Below are 21777 nucleotides of genomic sequence, written 5' to 3' on the forward strand. Positions count from 1 at the left end.
ACTTATTACTTAAAATTTAACGACTTAAAAATATTTTTTTAACTGTATTAAAATTTTGGTTAATTGTCAAAACTTTACATGTGCCACATAAATTGGGACATGGAGAGTCACACATATTTTTTAAAAAAAATTACATTAAAAGTATTCTATCAATTAACAACATATATTATTTGAAATTGACGGAAAAAAAAATATAAATTACAATAATTAACAAAATAAATCTCTCGACTCTAACAAATCTATCAATTAATGCCACATAAATTGGGACATGGCAAATAACATATAGTATTAAAAAATTAGGTTCAAAATGTACAATAAAATACAATAATTAACAACTTAATATATTAAAGAGACATATAAAAAATGCTTAATATTTAATATTTTGCGTGTGCCACATAAATTAGAACAAACAGAGTAATAAATATTTTTTTCAAAATTATGTTAAAAAAGAGTACTACAAATCACAATAGCTAAAAATTTAAAATATTTTTAAAATCATATAAAAATTTCAATAACTTTTCAAATTTCATAATATGACATAAATTAAAATAAAAAAATATATATATATTGGGCCCCGTGCTGGCACGGGGTCCTATATCTAGTATAATATAAGCGGTATATTTTCCAAAACTGAAAGAGTTCATATCCGAATACAGATCTTCATTATGAATAGAAACTGCTACATTCCAGTTACCTGCACAGCTTCTGAGGCAGCGAGACAAACCAATTACCTGCACAACTTCTGAGGCAGCGGAGACAAAAGATGCACAACTTCCGAGCAGCGGAAACAAACAAATCATCTGCACAACTTCTGAGGCAGCGCAGACAAAAGATGCACAACTTCTGAGGCAGCGGAAACAAACAAATTACCTGCACAACTTCTGAGGCAGCGGAGATATAAGAGGATGTGAAATCAGAGATGAGATTGAGGGGAAAAAAGGCCGTAAAAGGAGAGTGACATCAACAACATAGCACGGGAACCATTCCTTTCCCCAAACGGAAAATTCATCTCCGACTCGGAGAATCGGCTAAGGGATTTTCTGTGCACTACTCTCCTCGGACTTGATTTCTGCTGTTGTTGCGGTTGGCTGATCAAGCCGATGTTGCCTGGTGGAGCTCCGATTGTATTCCGATTACGAGTTCGAATTCCGACCTAACCGGGTTATTCCTTTCCCAATTTGATGATCCGACAAGCCTGACTCGTTGGTCCGAGAAGCTAGTAGGTTCCCAGGGTGACGTGGCATTTTGATGAGTTGGCGGGTTCTCAACAACCTGGTGCTTTTCCACGTCGGAAGTGACCTGGCCCCTACCTCGTTTGTATAAAATTTCTTGATGTGTGTTACCGAAAATTAAGGTACAACCCTTCGTTGCACTTCATTTTGTTTGATTTTGTTTCGTGATATAAAATGATATAAGCATCCTCTATAACTTGCAAATTGATATTTATGTCTTTTAACTTTTGAATGTACATAAATATATTTAAATTAGTATAAAGTTAAACAAGTAAATACACAAGTCATAAATAATATAAATCAGCAGATTTGGGGAGGCAGGTGGATTAGATATGCCTGTCTAAAAGCAAGTGGAACAAGAGGAGGTATCTTATTGATGTGGGATGCGAGGGCATGGATGGGGGAGGTCTTGGAAATTGGTTCTTACACCATTACTTGTAAATTTGAATCACAAACCCAGAATTTTAGCTGTCATATATCTGGAGTGTATGCTCCTAACTGTTACAAGGAAAGGAGACTTGTATGGGAAGAATTGAGCTCAGTAAGGGGGTTGATGGAGGGACCCTGGGCAATGTGTGGGGACTTCAATGTATCTAGGTACATATCTGAAAAGAAGAACTGCAACAGAAGAACTAAGGGAATGAGAGAGTTTTCTGATTTCATAGAGGACATGGAATTAGTTGACCTGCATTTAGAAGATGCTGCATACACATGGTTTAAGGGAGATCAACAAGAGGCAGCCTCCAGAATTGATAGAATCATGATTTCTAAAGAATGGGATGATACTTTCAACAATTTGAAACAAATTCCTTTTCAAAGGCTGGGCTCAGATCATATACCAATAGCGTTGATTACTGGTTGCTGGGAGAGGAATAAAAGCTACTTCAAGTTTGAAAATTGGTGGCTGCAGTCAGAAGGATTTGTGGATAGAGTTAGAGAGTGGTGGAGCTCCTTCAGTTACACAGGAAGACCTGATTATGTTTTGGCATGCAAACTTAAAGCACTGAAACTTAAGCTAAAGGAATGGAAACAAGAAGAGGGTGGAAATCTGGGCAGTCAAAGAAGGAGATTGTTAGAGCAGTTAGCAGAATTAGATACAGAAAGGGAAAATAGAACTCTCACTGTGGAGGAAATGAGAAAAAAGGCTGCAGTTTTACTTGAGTATGAAGAGCTAGTCAAGAAAGAGGAAGTTTCATGGAGACAGAAATCAAGAGTACTATGGTTGAAGGAGGGAGACAAGAACACCAAATTCTTCCACAAAATGGCAAATGCTCACATGAGATATAACAATATAGATCAACTCATGATACAAGGAGAGGTTACTCAAGAGAAAGGCAGAATTGAATGGGAGATAATAGCATATTATAAGAACCTGTATAGAGAAACACATCAATGGAGACCTTCTTATAATAATGTTGAATGTCCAATGTTGACTGAAGGGGAAAAAATGTCCCTGCAAGGCAGATTTGAGGAGAATGAAGTTCTAAATTGCCTAAAGCTATGTGCAGCCGATAAGGCTCCTGGTCCAGATGGGTACATAATGGGTTTCTTCATCAAGTGTTGGGATGTACTGAAGAAAGACATCATGGACACATTTCAAAACTTTTATGAGCAAGAAGTCTTCGAGAAGAGTTTTAACGCTACCTTCATTGCACTCATTCCAAAGAAAAAAAGAGCCAACGAGTTAAGGGACTACAGACCAATTAGCCTCATAGGGAGCATTTACAAAATACTCTCCAAAGTTCTCACAGAAAGGTTAAAAGTTGTGATAGACAGACTGGTGGACTCACAGCAAATGGCTTTTATAAAAGGGAGACAAATTATGGATGCAGTGTTGATTGCTAATGAAGCTGTAGATTCCAGGATTAAGCAGAAGAAACCTGGCATTCTATGCAAGCTGGACATAGAAAAAGCATATGATCATGTGAATTGGAAGTACCTTCTGAAGATTTTAGAGATGATGGGATTTGGACAAAAATGGTTGAACTGGATCAGCTTCTGCATTTCTACAGTTAGCTTCTTTGTTCTGATTAATGGGTCCCCTGCAGGGTTTTTTCAAACTCAAAGAGGACTCAGGCAGGGTGATCCATTGTCCCCTTTCTTGTTCTTAATTACTATGGAGGGGTTGAATAATATGCTCAAGACAGCAAATATGAGAGGATGGGTAAAAGGTTTTGACGTGGCTAGAGAAAATACAGAAAGTTTGGAGGTGACACATCTTCAGTATGCAGATGATACACTGATTTTTTGTGGAGCTGAGGAAGACCAATTGAAATACTTAAGGGTGATCCTGGTGCTGTTTGAAGGGGTATCCGGGTTGCACATTAATTGGACTAAAAGTTCTATGTATACTATCAATGAGGTCAACAACATAGACTTGTTAGCTTCAATTCTAGGGGGTGAAGTAGGTACTCTACCTACAACATATTTGGGTATGCCATTGGGAGCAAAATCCAAGTCCTTAGAAATTTGGAATGGTGTGATAGAGAAGTGTGAGAAGAAGCTGGCCAGATGGAAAACTCAGTACCTGTCAAGAGGGGGCAGACTGACCCTCATTAACTCAGTCCTGGATGCTCTCCCAACTTACATGCTGTCTCTATTCCTCATCCCACCATGGATCACTAAAAGACTAGACAGCATAAGAAGGAAGTTCTTGTGGCAAGGAAACAAAGAGAATAGAGGCTTTCATCTAGTTAAATGGAATGCAGTGACAACTGGAAAGAAGAATGGTGGTCTGGGAATAAAGAATATGAAGCTACATGGTAAAGCACTCTTAATGAAGTGGCTGTGCAAATACTCAAATGAAAATCGAACACTTTGGAGAAGAGTGATAGGTGCCAAATATGAGAATGAAGACAGTTGGATGACTAAGATTGTGACCACACCTTATGGGATCAGTTTATGGAGGTCCATAAGAGCATTATGGGAGGAAGTTAAACCCAAATTCAAGATGAAAGTGGGGAATGGGAACAAGATCAAATTCTGGAAGGATGAATGGCATGAGAAAGGTAACCTGGAAACTCTTTTCCCTGATATTTACAATCTGGCAATGTTCCAACAAAGAACTATTGCAGAACTATGGACACCACAAGGGTGGAATTTCATCTTCAGGAGAGAACCAAATGACTGGGAAGTGATGAGGTTGGCAGAATTCCTCAACTTGGTTGGAAACTTTACTGGACTTCAAGCATATAAGGATATGCTTTGGTGGAAAGGCAACAATAAAGGAGAGTTCAAAGTGCATTCAGCTTACAGGCTGATGGATCAATCAAGCCAGCAGAGTCCCATCTGGCCCTGGAAACAAATATGGAAGTGTAGAATCCCACACAAAGTCTCCTGCTTTATTTGGCTCCTAGCTAAGGAAGCGGCCCTCACTCAGGATAATGTAATGAAAAGGGGGATAACCTTATGCTCTAGGTGTTTCCTATGTGGGGAAACCTTAGAAACTGTAAATCATCTATTTCTACACTGCAAATACACTCGGCAGCTTTGGAGGATTTTCTTGAGTCTTGAAGGCATATCCTGGACTATGCCTAGGAGAGTTACTGAGGCATTGTACAGCTGGGAGGAGGCAGGTGCCATTGCAAAAGACAGAACTAGATGGAGAATTATCCCTGCTTCAATATGGTGGGCAATCTGGAAAGAAAGGAATTCCAGATGTTTTGAAGGCATAGAAAATAGTGTGCAGGATGTTAAACTAAACTGCATTTTGTTGTTATGTTTTTGGTGTAATCAATTATACTCAAATGACACTGCCTCTATAGTTGATGTTTTAGACTCATTATAGTAATAGAGTAGGAGTGTCTAGAGTGCATTTGTATATAAGGTTTGAGTACAACCCATGTACTCTTGTGATATAATACATCGTTACCATTTTCAAAAAAAATAATATAAATCAATTGTTGTAAAATGAGTGTATCTCACGTGAATTGCCATATATGATGAGTGTATTTAATATGAATTACCATTTAAGATGAGTGTATTTCATGTGAATTGTCATTAAGGACATATGTATCTCATGTGAATTGTCATGTAGGATGAGTGTATCTCACGTGAATTGTCATGTAGGATTACTGTATCTCACATGAATTGTCATGTCAGGACAAGAGTACCTCACATGAATTGTTGTGTAGGAAGAGTATATCTCACGTGAATTGTCATGTTAGGACAATAGTATCTCACATGAATTGTCATATAGGACGAATATATTTCACGTGAATTATCATGTTAAGACAAGAGTATTTCACGTGAATTATCATGTTAGAACAAAAGTATCTCACGAATTGCCTTGTTAGGACAAGAATATCTCAGATAAATTATTATAAAGGACAAAAGTATATCACATGAATTGTTTTATGTCATGTAGGACAAGTGTAAGTCACATTAATATTTTAAAAAAAGTTATACCTCAGACATTACCCAAAGTACTCAAATTCCAAATAACATTTAAAGGATAAAACTGTCAATTCCTCTCATCACTTCAACATTAAAGTTGAAAGTGGTAACTCCCCATTTGGCCATTTGCTCTGTTTGCACTTTTGCATAGGTACTAACGTTCCTATTGCATACAAGTAAGCAAATTGAAAAAACGTGAGTTTGTAACAATCTTTTGTTTAAATGCTACTTTTGCTACAGTTCTTGATAGAAGTGTTATTTTGCTACTCTGCATTTCTTTGTTGAAGTGTTAATTTTTGCTACAGTTCTTGTTTTTGAAACAGAGTTCTTCTGGCAATGGCTAGTTCTGGCTCCTCCTGTGCTGACTGGAAAAAGATGGAAGACGAGTTCACAGCTTATGGGATGAGCCTCATGAATCCTCCCTCTTCCATTGATGAGCTCTTCAAACTTCTTCAGGTAAAAATCAATTTTTTTATTTGAATGAGATGAAATCACAACAAAAAATGAGATGGAAGTGGGAATTGCTGTTCTACTATAACGATTTTGGACTGGAAAATGGAAGTGATAATCTTTTTTTTTCTTGTTAAATTCATGCAATTTATGGCTTACTGTTTTCCCCTTTTCTTTGTCAGAAAGTTGAGTCTTTACTGAAAATGGTAAGTCAGGACCCATTTGATTCGACCACAAGTGCAATTCAACCTTTAATGAAAGCACTGGTTAGGAATGATCTATTGGGGCATACGAGTGAAGATGTCAAAGTTTCAGTGATTTCTTGTATCACTGAAATTTCTCGAATATATGCCCCAAAGTACCCTTACAATGATCATAGACAAATGGAGGTAGAACTACACCATTCTAACTTATCTTTCTGTTTTTACATCAATATTTTTTCCTTTTTTCACCCTGGCCATTTTCTTTGTCAGGAAATTCTCCGGCAAACTGTAATGGCTTTAAAAAAGTTAGCTGATGTTACTAGCCGCAGCTACCGGAAGGTGGTCCGAGTTCTGGAAATATTCGCAAAAGTAAGGTTAAGTGCAGTGGTATTGGACCTCGAAAATGAAAAGCTAATCAGCGAGATATTCAAAGTCTTTCTCGAGGTCATCAGGTATTCTGTCAAAATTCTCTTTTCCATGGATATTATCATTATTCTCTGATTCTTCAATGTTATGTAGAGTTCCGGTGTGTTTCTTTCCAACAACAAAGTCAATTACCTTCGGATTAAATTTGGGTGAAATGTAAATTTCATAAGGATGTTGCAGTGTGTTTTGTATTTTTAACTGCTTATCCATTAAAAGTAATATTATCTGAAATACGCTTATGCATTGAAACACTGCTCAACCGTACGTGCTATTCAGTTGCTTGCATATACTCCATTTGAGTCACACCTAAGCATGTAGGAGACTGTTGACATTGTAAACCATGCCATTTTGCGCCAGTGTATGAGCATAAGGTTATTCTAGAGATAATATTTCTCTGAGATGCTGGCTATAGTAATATTTATATTTTCTATGAAGGCCCTACCATCCTCATAATATATTCACTTGGATGAAAGAAATCATGATTCGGCTCATAAAAGGCAGTGATGAAATCTCAGTAGAGCTTCTACGGCTTCTTCTTGATAGTCTCAAAATTGATAATCAGGTAATAATCAATCTCCTATGAACCTCTTTGTTAAGAATATTTCTTTGGCACTTTTCTAATCCAGTAGTTTCTTTTATCCAGATGGATTCACCCGTTGCATCACACTTGGTGGAGGAAGTCCTAAAAGACTGTGCTGCCATTGTTAAACCTTACTTTGCAGAAGCCCTAAAGTCAATGGGCTTAAATTCTGGTGATTATGCTGAAACGGTTGCCTTATTATGCAATGAAATGCCAAAAGGAAAAGAAATGGTATGTTTTATTCATAACTATCTTGTCTACACCTAAACAATGGCTGCTTGCTTTTCTAAAGAAATGTTTATTGATATGATGCTTTGTTTAATGTTGATACTTCACTTTCATTGTCTATACATCCAAGCATTCATTTACACATATAAGTGGGCATAAACATCATGATTAAAAATGTCGTATTTTCCTTCTTTCTTGTGAGCGATGGTAGACTAGATACTCAGTAACTTCATATTGTTGATAAAATTAGCACCTCTGTCTCATTACCGCAGTTTTGCTCTGTATAAATGCCAACCACATCCCTCTTTGGGCTCCTGGTCCAAGCTTCAGTTGGGGGCGTGAATGGAGTGGTGTGCTTATATGAACTTGGCTATCCTGCCTTTCATAAGCTAGCTTTTGGGGTTTAGTTAGACCCAAATGCCATACCTTTACAGAAACATACAGTTTTTAAAGATTTTTTCCCTTTGCAGAAACATACAGTTTTTAAAGAACTTTTCCTTATTGTAAACATACATCACTCAAAGGAGTTAGAACCAACATTAGAATAACTCCACTCAGTTTACATTAGAATATACTCTAGTGTTGCATTTAGTTAACAAGATTTTGGTATTGGCTCTAATGCAATATTCAGCCCAAAGAGCAGGGGATGCCAAGGAGACTAAGTGCTTCTATTGTGTTTAATTATTACTAGGATGCTACAACAGTTTCAGTTGTGAATAGATAATAGCATTAGCAGATTTTTTTCATTTCCTCTTCTCTTATTTTTTTTATCAGATGGCAACTGAAAATGCACCTGATACTGTACATCGCATAAAAGTTGGTCCATCTGAGGCTAAATGTTGTGAGCCAGCGCGGCAGGATGACACTCACAGGGAGAAGCTAAAGGATACTTGTACAACAAACATCATGAAACCTGTCAATCCAGAAGATGTGCAACCAGCAACAAATGTGCCAAAAGAAAACCAGGAAGGGACTGGAAGTCATGAACTTACAGGTAGTCATGGTCATTTGTGTCAGCCCAAGAGAAAAGAGATCCCGATAAATGATGATGATGAGCTGGTTGTGTTAATTCCAATAGGAGATGTGCCGCAATCCCAAGTTCAGAAAAAAGATTCTCTTCATTTAGGTCTCACTTGGGGAGAGAGAACCAAGCGCACACTATGTGCCAAAAGAAAACGAGGAAGCGACTCAAGGAAGAATGAGTCTGCTTCAGATTGTGACGCCGAGAGAACATCTGAATCTAGCATAAAAAATGAAGAAGGAAACCTCAAAGAACACAAGGAGCCAACACTGCAACAAATTTTTGGAATGAAACTGAGGAAGAAGAAGAAGAAAACAACTAATATTGAAGAATCTGGAGATAAGGTTGACAACCGTACAGCTCAGTAATAGTTATTTCAAGATCTTTGCTAATTTATTTATGCAATGACCAAATTATTATTTTCCTTTTGCAATTCTCTTTTTTACTTGTGAGCTGCACAGGCTACTAAATTATCAGTCAAAGATGAAAATCACATAAACAAATGTGCTAATTATAAATCCGGGAGGAAGTTGGCTACAAGGAAACATGAGGTACTGATCTATAACTATATGTAGATTTATCTCCTATCTGTGTAACCTCCATATATGCAATTATCAGAGCTTTGTATGAATGGATGTAAGCTGTTGAAATGCTTCATAAACTGATTTGGTATCTTACATTTTGCAACTTCACTGATTTTTAAGAACTTCCCTTCACCGGAAACTATTTTCTGGCTCTTTAATGTGACAACTTTTGCAAAAAAAATATTTTCCCTCTTTTGAAGTTGAGCAGATACCAATCTTTCCATAATTCATTACATATCATAGAAATGACGGTAATTCCGCTTTGTTTTAAAAGTGGTTCTCCTGACTAGAGAAGAATAGCTTAGTGATTAGCCTCCTCCACCTTCAACCAGTAGGTTGAGGGGCGGGCTGAGTCACGAGAAGGGGATTAAAAGGATTTTTAAGAAAAAAGTGGTTTTGAATGCTTTCAAATTCTGAAGCACCGTGGCTCTAATTTTTCCATTCAGGATTCTGAAAGCGCTCGTACGAGCAAAGATTATGGTGCAGAACTGATCGGTTCTAAAATAAAAGTTTGGTGGCCATTGGAGCAAGCGTAAGTTCTTTAAAATATTGATGTGAGGACTGCAACACCATTGTAAATTTATTGTACTTGTCACACCCGTCGATCCTGCACGCACACTCCTTTTTGAAACTTGATGTAACTTTCAGTTATTGAGTTTGTTCTTTAAAACATTGCCTTGCCAGCTATGCTTTATGTGCAAGAATCTCCTTCGATGGCATTATACTCCTATAAGTTTTTGAATTGATGGTATAGATCTAGTACTAGCATGGGTTTTATCCTTAACTTCGTCTTCTACCTTGGCTCATTCGGTATTTCTTGAGATTCTGTAAGCAGAGCTCAAACTTGGAGACCATGCCTCCACGTGATGGCAGTTGTCTGCAGAGTCACACTATCTCAAGCGACCTACTCTCATTATGGTTTCACCCCTATGTAATCTGGAAGTCATGTAGGACATGACAAAACCATCTCAAGCAACCTTCTCTCATTTAATCCTTAATGTATGCTACTTGCACCTTCTAGCAAATGTGGTCATTTTTAGTCTTATATAATTATGCATCGTCGCACATCCATCTTAGTATCGCATCTCTGCAACACTTATCTTGTGGATATGTTGCACTTTAGAGGCCCAACATTCATTGTCGGTCTTATAATTATTATGTAAAGCTTAAAATCTATCACATAATATTTCTCCATTTAAATCATCCAGTTTTAATTCTATTGAGTAACATCTTCATCTATCACTTCATCCTTCTGGAACAACGAGAGTCTAGATATCTAAATTGTTTGCATTTAGGCACGTCAATCCAGTCTAGATTCACCTCAATTTAGTTCTTCTCATGTTGACTAAACTTTAGAGTTAAGAGCATATATTTAGTCTTAATTTTACTCATCGTATCCGAAAACCCTTGCTCTCTAAAGTGCTTCTAAACAGTTCAAGTTTTCGGTTGACACCCTTACTGGTTTCGTCGATTAACACAATTTCATCAGCAAATGGTGTAGGACCTCACATAGTATTATGTTGGTTAGTTCATTAATAACTAGAGTAAACAAGTAGTACCTCAATGATGATCCTCAGTGTAAACCCGCGGTTATAGGAAAATCAGCTCCTTTGTATCTCTTACTAGTTCTCAAGCCAGTGACAACTCCTTCATACATGTCCTTTATGAATTTTACATATTTATTATGAATTTCTTTCTCCTCCATCACCCACCAAAGGACCTTCCATGGTACTTCTTATGCTTTATTTGGGTCGTTGAACACGATAGCCGGTAGGTATGTCTCTTCTCATAATAAACTTCCATCAATCTTGTTAGAAGAGTGATGATAATCCACTTCTCAAACAGAAGTGTACATGGTCGTTGCAATAAAATTTACCCAACTAAGAGTCGGGGTCGAATCCCACATGGAACAATATACTAGGGTAACCAAGTTAGTTATGGAATTGTCACCAATTAAGCTAACCAATTGATTTTGTTTAAAAATAATAAAGATAAAATCTATCCAGAAAGCAGGTAAAATGATCAATGAACTTGCAAGAAAGGAAAACAAGAGATATGGAAAATAAGGAATTGATTATCATCAAGAACGATACATTACAAATAATTAACTAATAATAAACATGGAACACGTAGTTAGCCTTGGAATCTCAATTGCCCACTAATGTCTCTTGACTATTTAGCGGGTTTATCTTAGCTAGTTCTTGAAAACCAACTAGGAGATACTAATTATATTTCAATATTGGGCTACACTTAAGTTCTTCCTAAAGTGTGGTCTTGATGTTGCTCCGCAGAACTAGAAATGTGGTTTGCAAATGGGCTTCATGACATGTTATTCTTGATTGCAGACAGGAATGTGGTCCGCAGAACAGCAATGGGACCACAAAAGATCATCGCATTTTGGTCTTCAAAGTCCTTTATATTCTGTCTCTTTTTGTGGCTGACAGACCCATTATGAGTTGGCAGGAATGTAGCCTCTGTTGTAGATCTGTCAGGCATAAATTCGAACTGGTTTCTGTTACTCGATGTTCTATCACTCTTTCCCCGAGTTTCATTGTATACTCATTAGTTTAATACCATTATTGTTCCACAACTTTGAATATCTCTTTGTACTTCATGTCATTGTATCTACCAATTCTAATTTTACTTTATCTTGAATAAGAAGGAAGAATCTACCTACTAATATCTCATCTTAAATTTTCTCTTTACAGGTTTTACGAGGGAGTCATTTCTTCTTTTGATTCTGAGGCAAACAAACACAAGGTGACGAGAATATTTATTTTTATGAACTCTTGTCATTCTTATTTTATAAAACAATTCAACATCCTTGACCATGTAAACCCTTGTATCATTTGTTTTCAAAAAAAATCTCCTACCACTGCTAATATACCTGCAAGTAAAACTAACTCCATGTTAAGTTAAATGGGGTCGGAATAGCCGAATCTATTTAACTCTTCAAAATCAAGATCTGCCATGTAAATCCCTTTTTACATACAGGTACAACCTTACTGTTTGGGGACCTCTTTGTTGTAGACCCTGTTCTTAAATATGCTGATCGTGAAGTAGCATTGTCTAACTTGAACCATATTTTATTGGCTTTAACATTTCGCAAAAAATCCTCCTGAAAGTTCAAATGACCGGTGTTGTTTGGTGTTTCCGTTTTTAGGTCGTATATGATGATGGTGAAGTAGAGAAATTGAGACTACATAAAGAACGATGGGAAATGCTTGAAGACAATTCATCTCAAAAGGTTCTCTACCCATCTGATATACTGTTGTTTCTGACAGATTTCATATTAGAAAGTGGTTCTAAGTGTTTTCATGTCTGAAGCCCTCGTCGTTCTAATTTTTTGTTTCAGGATTCCAAAAGGCCTTGTTCCATCAAAGATTATGGTAAGGAACTGGTTGGCGGTAGAATAAAAGTTTGGTGGCCATTGGATGAAAAGTAAGTACTTTGGAATATTGATGTGAGCACTGCGAATCATTGTAATTTGTTGTATTAATCACACTCGTCCAACTAACCATCCTGTGCGCACACACTTTTCAGCAACTTGATGTAGCCTTCAGTTATCGAGTTTATGCTCTAAAATATTGGCTTTGCTGCTAGGCTCTATGTGCAAGAACCTTGTTCCTCCCAGTTACTTATACTCCTATGTCTTTGGATTTGATTGTATTGCAAGAATACTAGCATGTGTTTATTTGTAACTTGCATTATTCCTTGGTTCATTCAATATTTCTTAAGTAGTACCCTCTGTCCAAATATACGCCTCAGTTTTCTATTGGGCACGAAGTTTAAGAAAGAAAGAATGACTTTTGATACTAGTCGTCTAAAACATGCCATGGATATTCTGTGGCTATAAAATCATGTCATAGAGGGTAAAATGGGAAGTTCAAATTTAAATTATATCTAGGTTCTAATTATAAAAGGTGTAATTTCTTTTTGGACAGTCTGAAAAGGGAAGTGTGTCACTCTTTCCCCGAGTTTCATGCCATTATTGTTCGCACAACTTTGAATATCTCTTTGTTCTTCATATCATTGTATCTACCAATATTTATTTTACTTTTTCTTGAATAAGAAGGAAGAATCTAGCTACAATTTCTCATCTTAATGTTTCTCTTTATAGGTTTTACGAGGGAGTCATTTCTTCTTTTGATTCTGAGACAAACAAGTACGAGGTGACAATATTATTTATTTTTATAAATTCTTGTCATTGTTTCTATAATTTAGAATGTTTTTTAAGTTACTTATATGTTCCATTTTATTTTATACACTTCTCATTTCGGGATATATTTTAATGTTTAATGCATGTACATTAAACCCACAACAACAAGAATTCAACATCCTTGATCAGTTTAAACCCATGTAACATATGTTTCCAAAAAAGTTCTCCTACCACTGTTAGTATACCTGCAAGTAAAACTAACTCCATGTTAAGTCAAATGGGGTCGGAATAGCCGAATCTATTTAACTCTTCAAAATCAAGATCTGCCATGTAAATCCCTTTTTACATACAGGTACAACCTTACTGTTTGGGGACCTCTTTGTTGTAGACCCTGTTCTTAAATATGCTGATCGTGAAGTAGCATTGTCTAACTTGAACCATATTTTATTGGCTTTAACATTTCGCAAAATATCCTCCTGAAAGTTCAAATGACCGGTGTTGTTTGGTTTTTCCATTTTTAGGTCGTATATGATGATGGTGAAGTAGAGATTTTGAGACTACATAAAGAACGATGGAAGATGCTTGAAGACAATTCATCTCGAAAGGTTCTCTACCCATCTGATATACTATTGTTTCTGAAAGATTTAGTATTAGAAAGTGGTTCTAAGTGTTTTCATGTCTGATGCACTCGTCGTTCTTATTTTTTGTTTTAGGATTCTAAAAGGACTTGTACCATCAAAGATTATGGTAAGGAACTGGTTGGCGCTAGAATAAAAGTTTGGTGGCCATTGGATGAAAAGTAAGTACTTTGGATTATTGATGTGAGCACTGCAAATCATTGTAAATTTGTTGTACTAATCACACTCACCCACCCAACCATCCTGCACACACACACACTTTTCAGCACTTGATGTAGCCTTCAGTTTTCGAGTTTATGCTCTAAAATATTGGGCTTGCCTGCTAGGATATGTGCAAGAACCTCGTTCCTCCAGTTACTTATACTCCTATGTCTTTGGATTTAATGGTATTGCAAGAATTCTAGCATGTGTTTATTTGTAGCTTGCATTGTTCCTTGGTTCATTCAATATTTCTTGAGTTACTCCCTCTATCCCAGTATATGTCTCAATTTTCTATTGGGCTCGAAGTTTAAGAAAGAAAGAAAGAACGTTTTTGATACTTGTCGTCTAAAACATGCCATAGATTTTTCTGTGGCTATAAAATCATGTCATAGAGGGTAAAATGGGAAGTTCAAATTTAAATTATTTCTAAATTCTAATTATAAAAGGTGTCATTTCATTTTGGACAGGCTAAAAAGGGAAGTGTGTCACATTAAATAGGATAAATGAAGTATATGTTAGTTCATGATCCTTGATGCTTTAAGCAGAGTTCCCTGCATATTATGGCGGTCATAGGCAGAGTCAGACTGTAACCTTTTGTTGTTAATGGGTTCCTGAGTTTCCAATGCAGTTTGTTTGTCTAAAAAGCTGATATTTTCTTGTGCTACATCTTTTTGGCTAGGCTAACAAAAGCATTATGGATTACAATGGGTTCTGCATGTAGCTTACAGGATAGTTAAAGTATCCTTTCTGTTCAGATCACAAGTATGTGAAAAAATATCTGTCATTTTTCAATTTACTCTAAACCATTCATACTAATGTATCAATAACTTGGTCCTTTTCTCTTTTCCTTTTTCTCCTCTCTGCCTCATTCTCCATCCAAAAGGATCAGCCACGTATCAAACAACCAACATCCACTACAATTTGACCGATCATAGTATTTACCTTTGGTAGATTTCTCCTGTTGGTTGCTTCTTGTATGAAAGTTCGAAACAGGCTAATGTTGCTGGCGATATTACTATTATATATATTTGATTCATTTTGAGTTATTCTTTTTGCAAGTACTTGTTGGCTCACAATTCCTCTGCAAACATAACACAGTGAAATAGATAACAATGTAAAAATTGATGAGTTACTGTGGATATACTCAGTTTGGACTGTAGTTCAGAAACCCTATATAGTGACTCGTGGTGTGTCAGAAGGAAGAATCTGCTACATTTTCTCATCTTAATGTTTCTCTTTGTAGGTTTTACGGGGGAGTAGTTTCTTCTTTTGATCCCGTGGAGAGGAAACACAAGGTGATGAGATTATTATGAAGCCTTGTCATTGCCTCGCTAAATTCATAATTTTCTTTGAGTTACTGTTTATGTTTAAACACTTCTCATTCATATTTATAGATCTGTTTGAACCCTAGTATCATATGTTTCCTTATCTAAATAATTTCAGGTGACTTATATGTTAATTAATATTAATTATATCTCCATGTTGTGTCAAATGGGGTCACTTAAACTAGGGAATAGCCGAGTCTATTTAACTATTCAAATTCATGATCTGCCACCAAGGAAGGGAAATATAAATTGATCGTGAAGTAGAAATCTTACCTAACTTGCACATGTTTTACTGGCTTTAATGTTTTGCCAAAGTTCCTCCTGAAAATTCTAAATGACCAAAGTTGTTCTGGACTTCTGGTGTTTCTCTTCTTAGGTCGTATATGATGATGGTGAAGCAGAGAAATTGAGACTACATAAAGAACGATGGGAGATGCTTTAGGATAATTCAACTCAAAAGGTTCTTTACCCGTCTGATATATACTGTTGTCTCATACAGATTTCATATTCTTGTTGCATTTATATTTGTTTTGATGTTATTCTTTTTGGTGCAATCTGTACAGGACCATGGATTAGACTTTCAAGGCCATGCTGTTTCATCTGCTACGTAAGTTTTGATTCTAATTTTGTTATAACATTTGGGATATCCAGCTTCAATTGTTGTGCTTCACTTGTGCATACCAAATTATTTTTTTTAGGATTTGTCCAGCACATCACCTTAGTCATGTCAATATATTTGGTCCTACTTGTAGCTCAGAGAGAGAATTTCCATTTATGTAAATCTTTGTTTGGATATATATATATATAAGTCAACCCAAAACAAACTATCTATGCATGTCTCTACCTGGAGAGTCGAGGCTAATTACCAGCCTTCCTTCTCTTAATGTTGTCAAAATGTGACATATCAGAGCAAATCTCCCCACCAAAAAGAAATTGGTATTCCCAGAAGGTATCTTAATAGATAATTCACTTTGCAAATTCTTAATGTTGTCAAAGTTTGAAATTTCAAGCTAGTTACACCACCTGAAAGAATTGGTATACCAAGAGGAAGTATCTAAGAACATACACTCTTGGCAAAAGTTTTTCTTTTCCCGTGTGAGGGGGATAACGTGGTTGTACTCTCATTTCTTAGTTTCAAGCATGGTATCAGGAAAATCTCTCTTAAGCAGGCACTAAGTGTATTTCATGCACACTATATATGTTTTTGTTTGATGAACTGGAGCAGGTCTTAAATGAAGAAAGTAAAAAGAAACTCCTCGACAGGGCCAAACATCTCTTCATCCAAAAGGTCTTTCTGTTTGTTACACTCGTACCCAGTAGTACTGCATTCAAACCTGAATATTCGACGTTTTTTCTTAAACGAGTTGTAATTTTTATCTCCAGGTCATAAAGTACCGCAGAGTAGAAGGGCACTGAATCAGTGGAAATTTCTGTTGTGGATAGGGAAGAAAACTCAACTGCTGGAAGTCTTGAAGAATTTTCATAAAGCAGTGTGATGTAAGTGTAACTACTAAATTAGGTTTACCATTAAGGGATGTGATCCAATTGATTGGAGAAATGAGATGCTAGTCTTAGAATATATGAGCAGCAACAAAAACTGAGCTTGTCATGCTTGTAGATTTATTGTATGTAGCTACAGGCTGCTCTGGTGTTTACTAATACTCGGCAGCTTATATGTATATGATTAAATTACTGATGTTGGAGAATTCAGAACCAATAAAATTCAAATTATGAATCTGCGATTTTCAAATTGGTTGTGGTTTCATTGTATGTCTAAGTGTAACTTATCTGAAATCCATATACTATCTGATTTTTAGTTAAATAAATGTGTAGAGATCAAAGAACACTATACTAAGGATGATTTAGATTTCCAAAACATTGAAGTCGTTTGTTTTTGGTGGATAAGGTTAAAGATTATTTGTGGCCTAATTCATGCATGCTTACGGAATAAGAGTAAACAGGTGATGTGAGCAACTTAGATTGTGCAGTTGCGTGCTTTCATATCTTCACCATATGACATGTTATTCCTAATTTTCTATGGAATATAACTAGACTATTTCTTGTTTAGGTTTCTTTGTGCTTCCATATAAGAAGTATAAAATATTGAGCAAGCACTGCACATGTTATTTCTTTTTGTACTGCGATACACTGAAACACAGCATTGGTTGAACTAGAAGGTCAACGGTCCAACGTCCAAAATTTATATTTATAATTAAAAAAATTTATTACATACGTACAAAAGTTAGATTAGAACTCAATTATTGATACTTGATGTCAGTTGCGTGCTTTCATATCTTCACCATATGACATGTTATTCCTAATTTTCTATGGAATATAACTAGACTATTTCTTGTTTAGGTTTCTTTGTGCTTCCATATAAGAAGTATAAAATATTGAGCAAGCACTGTTATTTCTTTTTGTACTGCGATACACTGAAACACGGCATTGGTTGAACTAGAAGGTCAACGGTCCAACGTCCAAAATTTATATTTATAATTAAAAAAATTTATTACATACGTACAAAAGTTAGATTAGAACTTAATTATTGATACTTGATGTCAGTTGCGTGCTTTCATATCTTCACCACATGCCATGTTATTCCTAATTTTCTATGGAATATAATTAGACTATTTCTTGCTTAGATTTTTTTTGTGCTTCCATAGATACATATAGAAGTATAAAATAATGAACAAGCACTGCACATGTTATTTCTTTTTGTACTGCGATACACTGAAACACGGCATTGGTTGAACTAGAAGGTCAACGGTCCAACGTCCAAAATTTATATTTATAATTAAAAAAATAATGGTTGCGGGCCGCATAGTCTTCACAAAAACAGTCTTAGCCAGGGCAGCCCTGACTGCAACAACTGCAGGTGGGCATTTGAGTTTCATTCCAGGAGGTAACTGAAAAGTTGATGCCACAATTGGGAGAACTCCGCTAACAGCTCTATATGGGACAATTTCCTGTTTCTAACCACTCATTCCCCATTGCCTCGTTCTTATTCGATGATTTTTTTCTCAGGAAAAGGTTCTTTCTTCTTCTTCGAATTCCAATCAAAACTAAACGGACCTCCTGATGATAAATTTATCGAGGCTGTTTTTGCAACTAAAGATGAAACTGAGAATACTCTGTTTCCATTTTTGTTTGATTCAGAAAAGTTTTATGGATTCCGATGATTTGAATGCTCTCTACTCCGCTTAGCTAGCACATTCCTATTTATAAAAGTGTAAAGCCTAATTTAATTAGGATTAGAAATTATATTCCTATATTAGACACGAGTTAAAGTAAATTCCAAATTCTATATAAATTTGAATTATTCTTCCAAATGCAAAATCAATCTTGTTTTGATTTCATAGTGCATCACTTAATTTCCTTTTCTAGTATTATAATATATTGAAATTTGAACACGAGTTAGTTTTTTTTTTTTTTTTTTTGCGCTAGGGTTACCATATAATATATTGGACACGCATTGTAATTTATTACTATCTTTTTTTATAAATTTGAAATTGTTCTTTTTATATTCTTACATCATAGTAGCATATTGTTCTTTTATTATTTCTCAGAATTCAATTATGAAGAATGGAACTCGTTAGTAAATATGATATTTTAAGTTTAAAGCTTTCTTAATAAAGTTTGAGTGTAGGCCTCCATGGTTCATGACCCGTCGTCGATCACTAACGACAATTACCAATTTTAGCCAACTTACAAAATAACTATAGTTATAGGATTATTAAAGTTCAATAGCTATAAGTATGGTATTTATAAAAAATGACTACAATTTAACTTTTTTCTAGCTATATTATTGTATTTGTTTTTTATTTTTCTATTTATACACTAATACAATTTTAATTACAATGAACTAAATAAGGAAACTGTATTAATTGTACAAATTCAAATTAGTATCTTATTTATAAAATTTAAAGTATTAGTATATCAAGGATACAAGTATTTGTAAAAACTTAATGTATTAATATATTAAACAAGATGAAGTATAACAATTTAGCATATGGCAAACATCCATATATATTCAAGAAAAATAGCTATGTTTTATTTTTTTCATGTTATATGGATATAATTAGACTATAAATAGCAAAGTGAATTATATACAAAGAAATGATACAGACTTGGTTTCAGCTCAAGTCAAAAAAAAAAAAGAAAAAAAAAAAGAAGAACCAAACGTAACAAGATAGCAAAGACAAAATAAAATAAAAAAGACAAAAGCTCTAAACAACCATCGGAGAAATGAGAGGTCACCAGAGAAGATGATGAATTCAAATTACAAAAAATGATCCTAGAGTTATGTAAAAGAATCTTAAATTGGAAGGAATTTGGGGGGAATATAGAAAATTTGTGATAAGGAGATATTGATGAAAGAGAAAGTATTAATGAGGGTAAATATGGTGACCAATCACATAAAACATGCCTAGCATAATTAATTATGTGTGTAATAATAACTTTCTTATTTAATATTTAATAATTTCCTATATATTTATATATAATTAACTTTGCAATTTATTGTGTAATTATATCCATATAACATAAAACAAAAAAAATTTATAGCTATTTATCTTTAATGTATATTGATGTTTGTCATATTCTGTAGTTTTTCCATAATTTTTTTAGTAATAATTGGCTGACTTCCTACCATCTCACAATTATTAATAATAAATAACCAATAAAGCAATTGAGCTTTATTTCTTCTATTTTCTTATTAGTATGTTTTTCTTAACCTCAAAAACTACATTGGCTCAAAGTATACAAATCGCAATTCACTTAGATTTCTATGGAATTAAAACTCAACTCCTCTATTAAAACACTGAGTCTAACTCGATTACAAAAAAATCTCTTAAAAAATTGACTTTAAACCTAATTGTACAACGATAATAAACAAATCCCCTTCATGTTAACTCTAGCTTGAAGCAAGTTAAAAGGATTATACTATGTATTAATCTTCAGGCTAACTCTAGCTTGAATCAATATTTACTCCAACAGATTATGACCTTAGAAATATTACTTCTACAAAAAAAAAACTGATAAACTTACAACTCAAAAGCCTAATACATGAAACAAGAACTCAAAAGAAAGTATCAAAAGGTAAATTTAAGCCATAGAAGTAATTTTCCAAAATTTCTTTGTTCAAATTATTTTCATAAAGTAAATAAAACTATTTAGGATTACAACTTCCATTTTTCTATTCCTATACAGCAACAAAAAAAAGTATCTTTAGGTAACTCAGAAGACACAAAATTAATTTTCCTAAATTGTTTTAGTCAAATTATTTCCATAAAGTAAAACAGAACTATTTAGGATTGAATTTTTTGAGGTAATATTCATGAATGAAATTAATGTAAACAAAAAATGAAAATACAAACCGAATTGTAATTGATGAAATTTAAAGAAAAAAGCACGAATAAAGACTAAATTCAAATATTAAGAACGTTAATATGTGAATTAGCAGTAGATAATTATTCCTAACAAGAACATCAATAATCCAATAACGTAAAATTATCAATTTAGTGAAAGTAAATATATTGTTATTTTTAAAAAAACGTGTTTGGAGAAATTAGTCATTATTAGATATTCTTCCTCAATAAATATTGTTCTTTATCCAAAAATGTTGAATTTTTTAGTACTTTGCTCTTTCAAAGTCTAGTGAATAGACACTTTTGTTGATAGAACCTTCACGGGTTAAATTACTCAATTAATTTAACAAGTATATTACGTTTGTTAATCATCAAAATATCATATCAGTCAATAAAAAATCTACTTGTAATATATTCTTGATAAATTACTCAATTAATTTACACGTATATTACGTTTGTTAATCATCATACAAGTCAACAAAAATTATACTTGTAATATTTTATTGATAAAATATGCCGGTGACCTTATTCCGGGCAACTAAAATAAGAAAACAAGAACGCTGGAATTTCTTAGCATTCCTTAAGAGTGTTTATTCTTGACTGTTAATACTTAAATCTGATTATTAATATTAATTAAGAATAGTCTATAGTATGTAAGTTAGAGTAAATTCTAAATGTAACCAAGAAAATGTAACTTATACTCACATAATCCTTTGAGATATTAGCTTTTTAGCCCTTCAAATATTGATCATTTCAATTTTTGATCCTTATAAATTTTAGTTAGATACATTTAACCTTCAATTCATTGATATGTGCATTTTTTATCTCTCAGACTTTGAATCTTTACAAATTTAATGAATTATGTATTAAGTGCTAAATCATTCAAGTATCGATGTATTATATTAAATTTGTACTATTACTTAAACTTATTTGAAGGCATATAACTCCAAAAAAAAATCACATATAAAA

The 21777-nt window shown here is 34.5% G+C and overlaps 1 protein-coding gene across 1 annotated transcript; it reads left to right on the plus strand.

Moving 5' to 3' along the window:
* Window positions 1-1213: 1213 nt before the first annotated feature.
* LOC125828929 (sister chromatid cohesion protein PDS5 homolog D-like) lies at window positions 1214-17021 on the plus strand. The gene is made up of 18 exons (XM_049508240.1): window positions 1214-1354; window positions 5933-6083; window positions 6260-6466; window positions 6551-6732; window positions 7142-7268; window positions 7350-7517; window positions 8289-8879; window positions 9566-9651; window positions 11828-11879; window positions 12283-12366; window positions 12475-12560; window positions 13240-13291; window positions 13800-13883; window positions 13992-14077; window positions 15361-15412; window positions 15819-15902; window positions 16006-16049; window positions 16826-17021. Exons 2-16 carry the CDS (start codon window positions 5964-5966, stop codon window positions 15882-15884), a joined length of 2043 nt encoding a protein of 680 aa, XP_049364197.1. The 5' UTR covers window positions 1214-1354; window positions 5933-5963; the 3' UTR covers window positions 15885-15902; window positions 16006-16049; window positions 16826-17021.
* Window positions 17022-21777: the final 4756 nt, after the last annotated feature.

Source organism: Solanum verrucosum, unplaced genomic scaffold (genome assembly GCF_900185275.1).
Source record: "Solanum verrucosum unplaced genomic scaffold, falcon-dt-bn FXZP01000102.1, whole genome shotgun sequence".
NCBI lineage: Eukaryota > Viridiplantae > Streptophyta > Magnoliopsida > Solanales > Solanaceae > Solanum > Solanum verrucosum.

Coding starts and splice junctions, on each gene's coding strand:
- LOC125828929 (XM_049508240.1), top strand. CDS start 5,964: ATGGCTAGTTCTGGCTCCTCCTGTGCTGACTGGAAAAAGATGGAAGAC. Junction 12,561..13,239: donor TGGTGGCCATTGGATGAAAA/GTAAGTACTTTG, acceptor TTCTCTTTATAG/GTTTTACGAGGGAGTCATTT. Junction 15,413..15,818: donor CCGTGGAGAGGAAACACAAG/GTGATGAGATTA, acceptor TTCTCTTCTTAG/GTCGTATATGATGATGGTGA.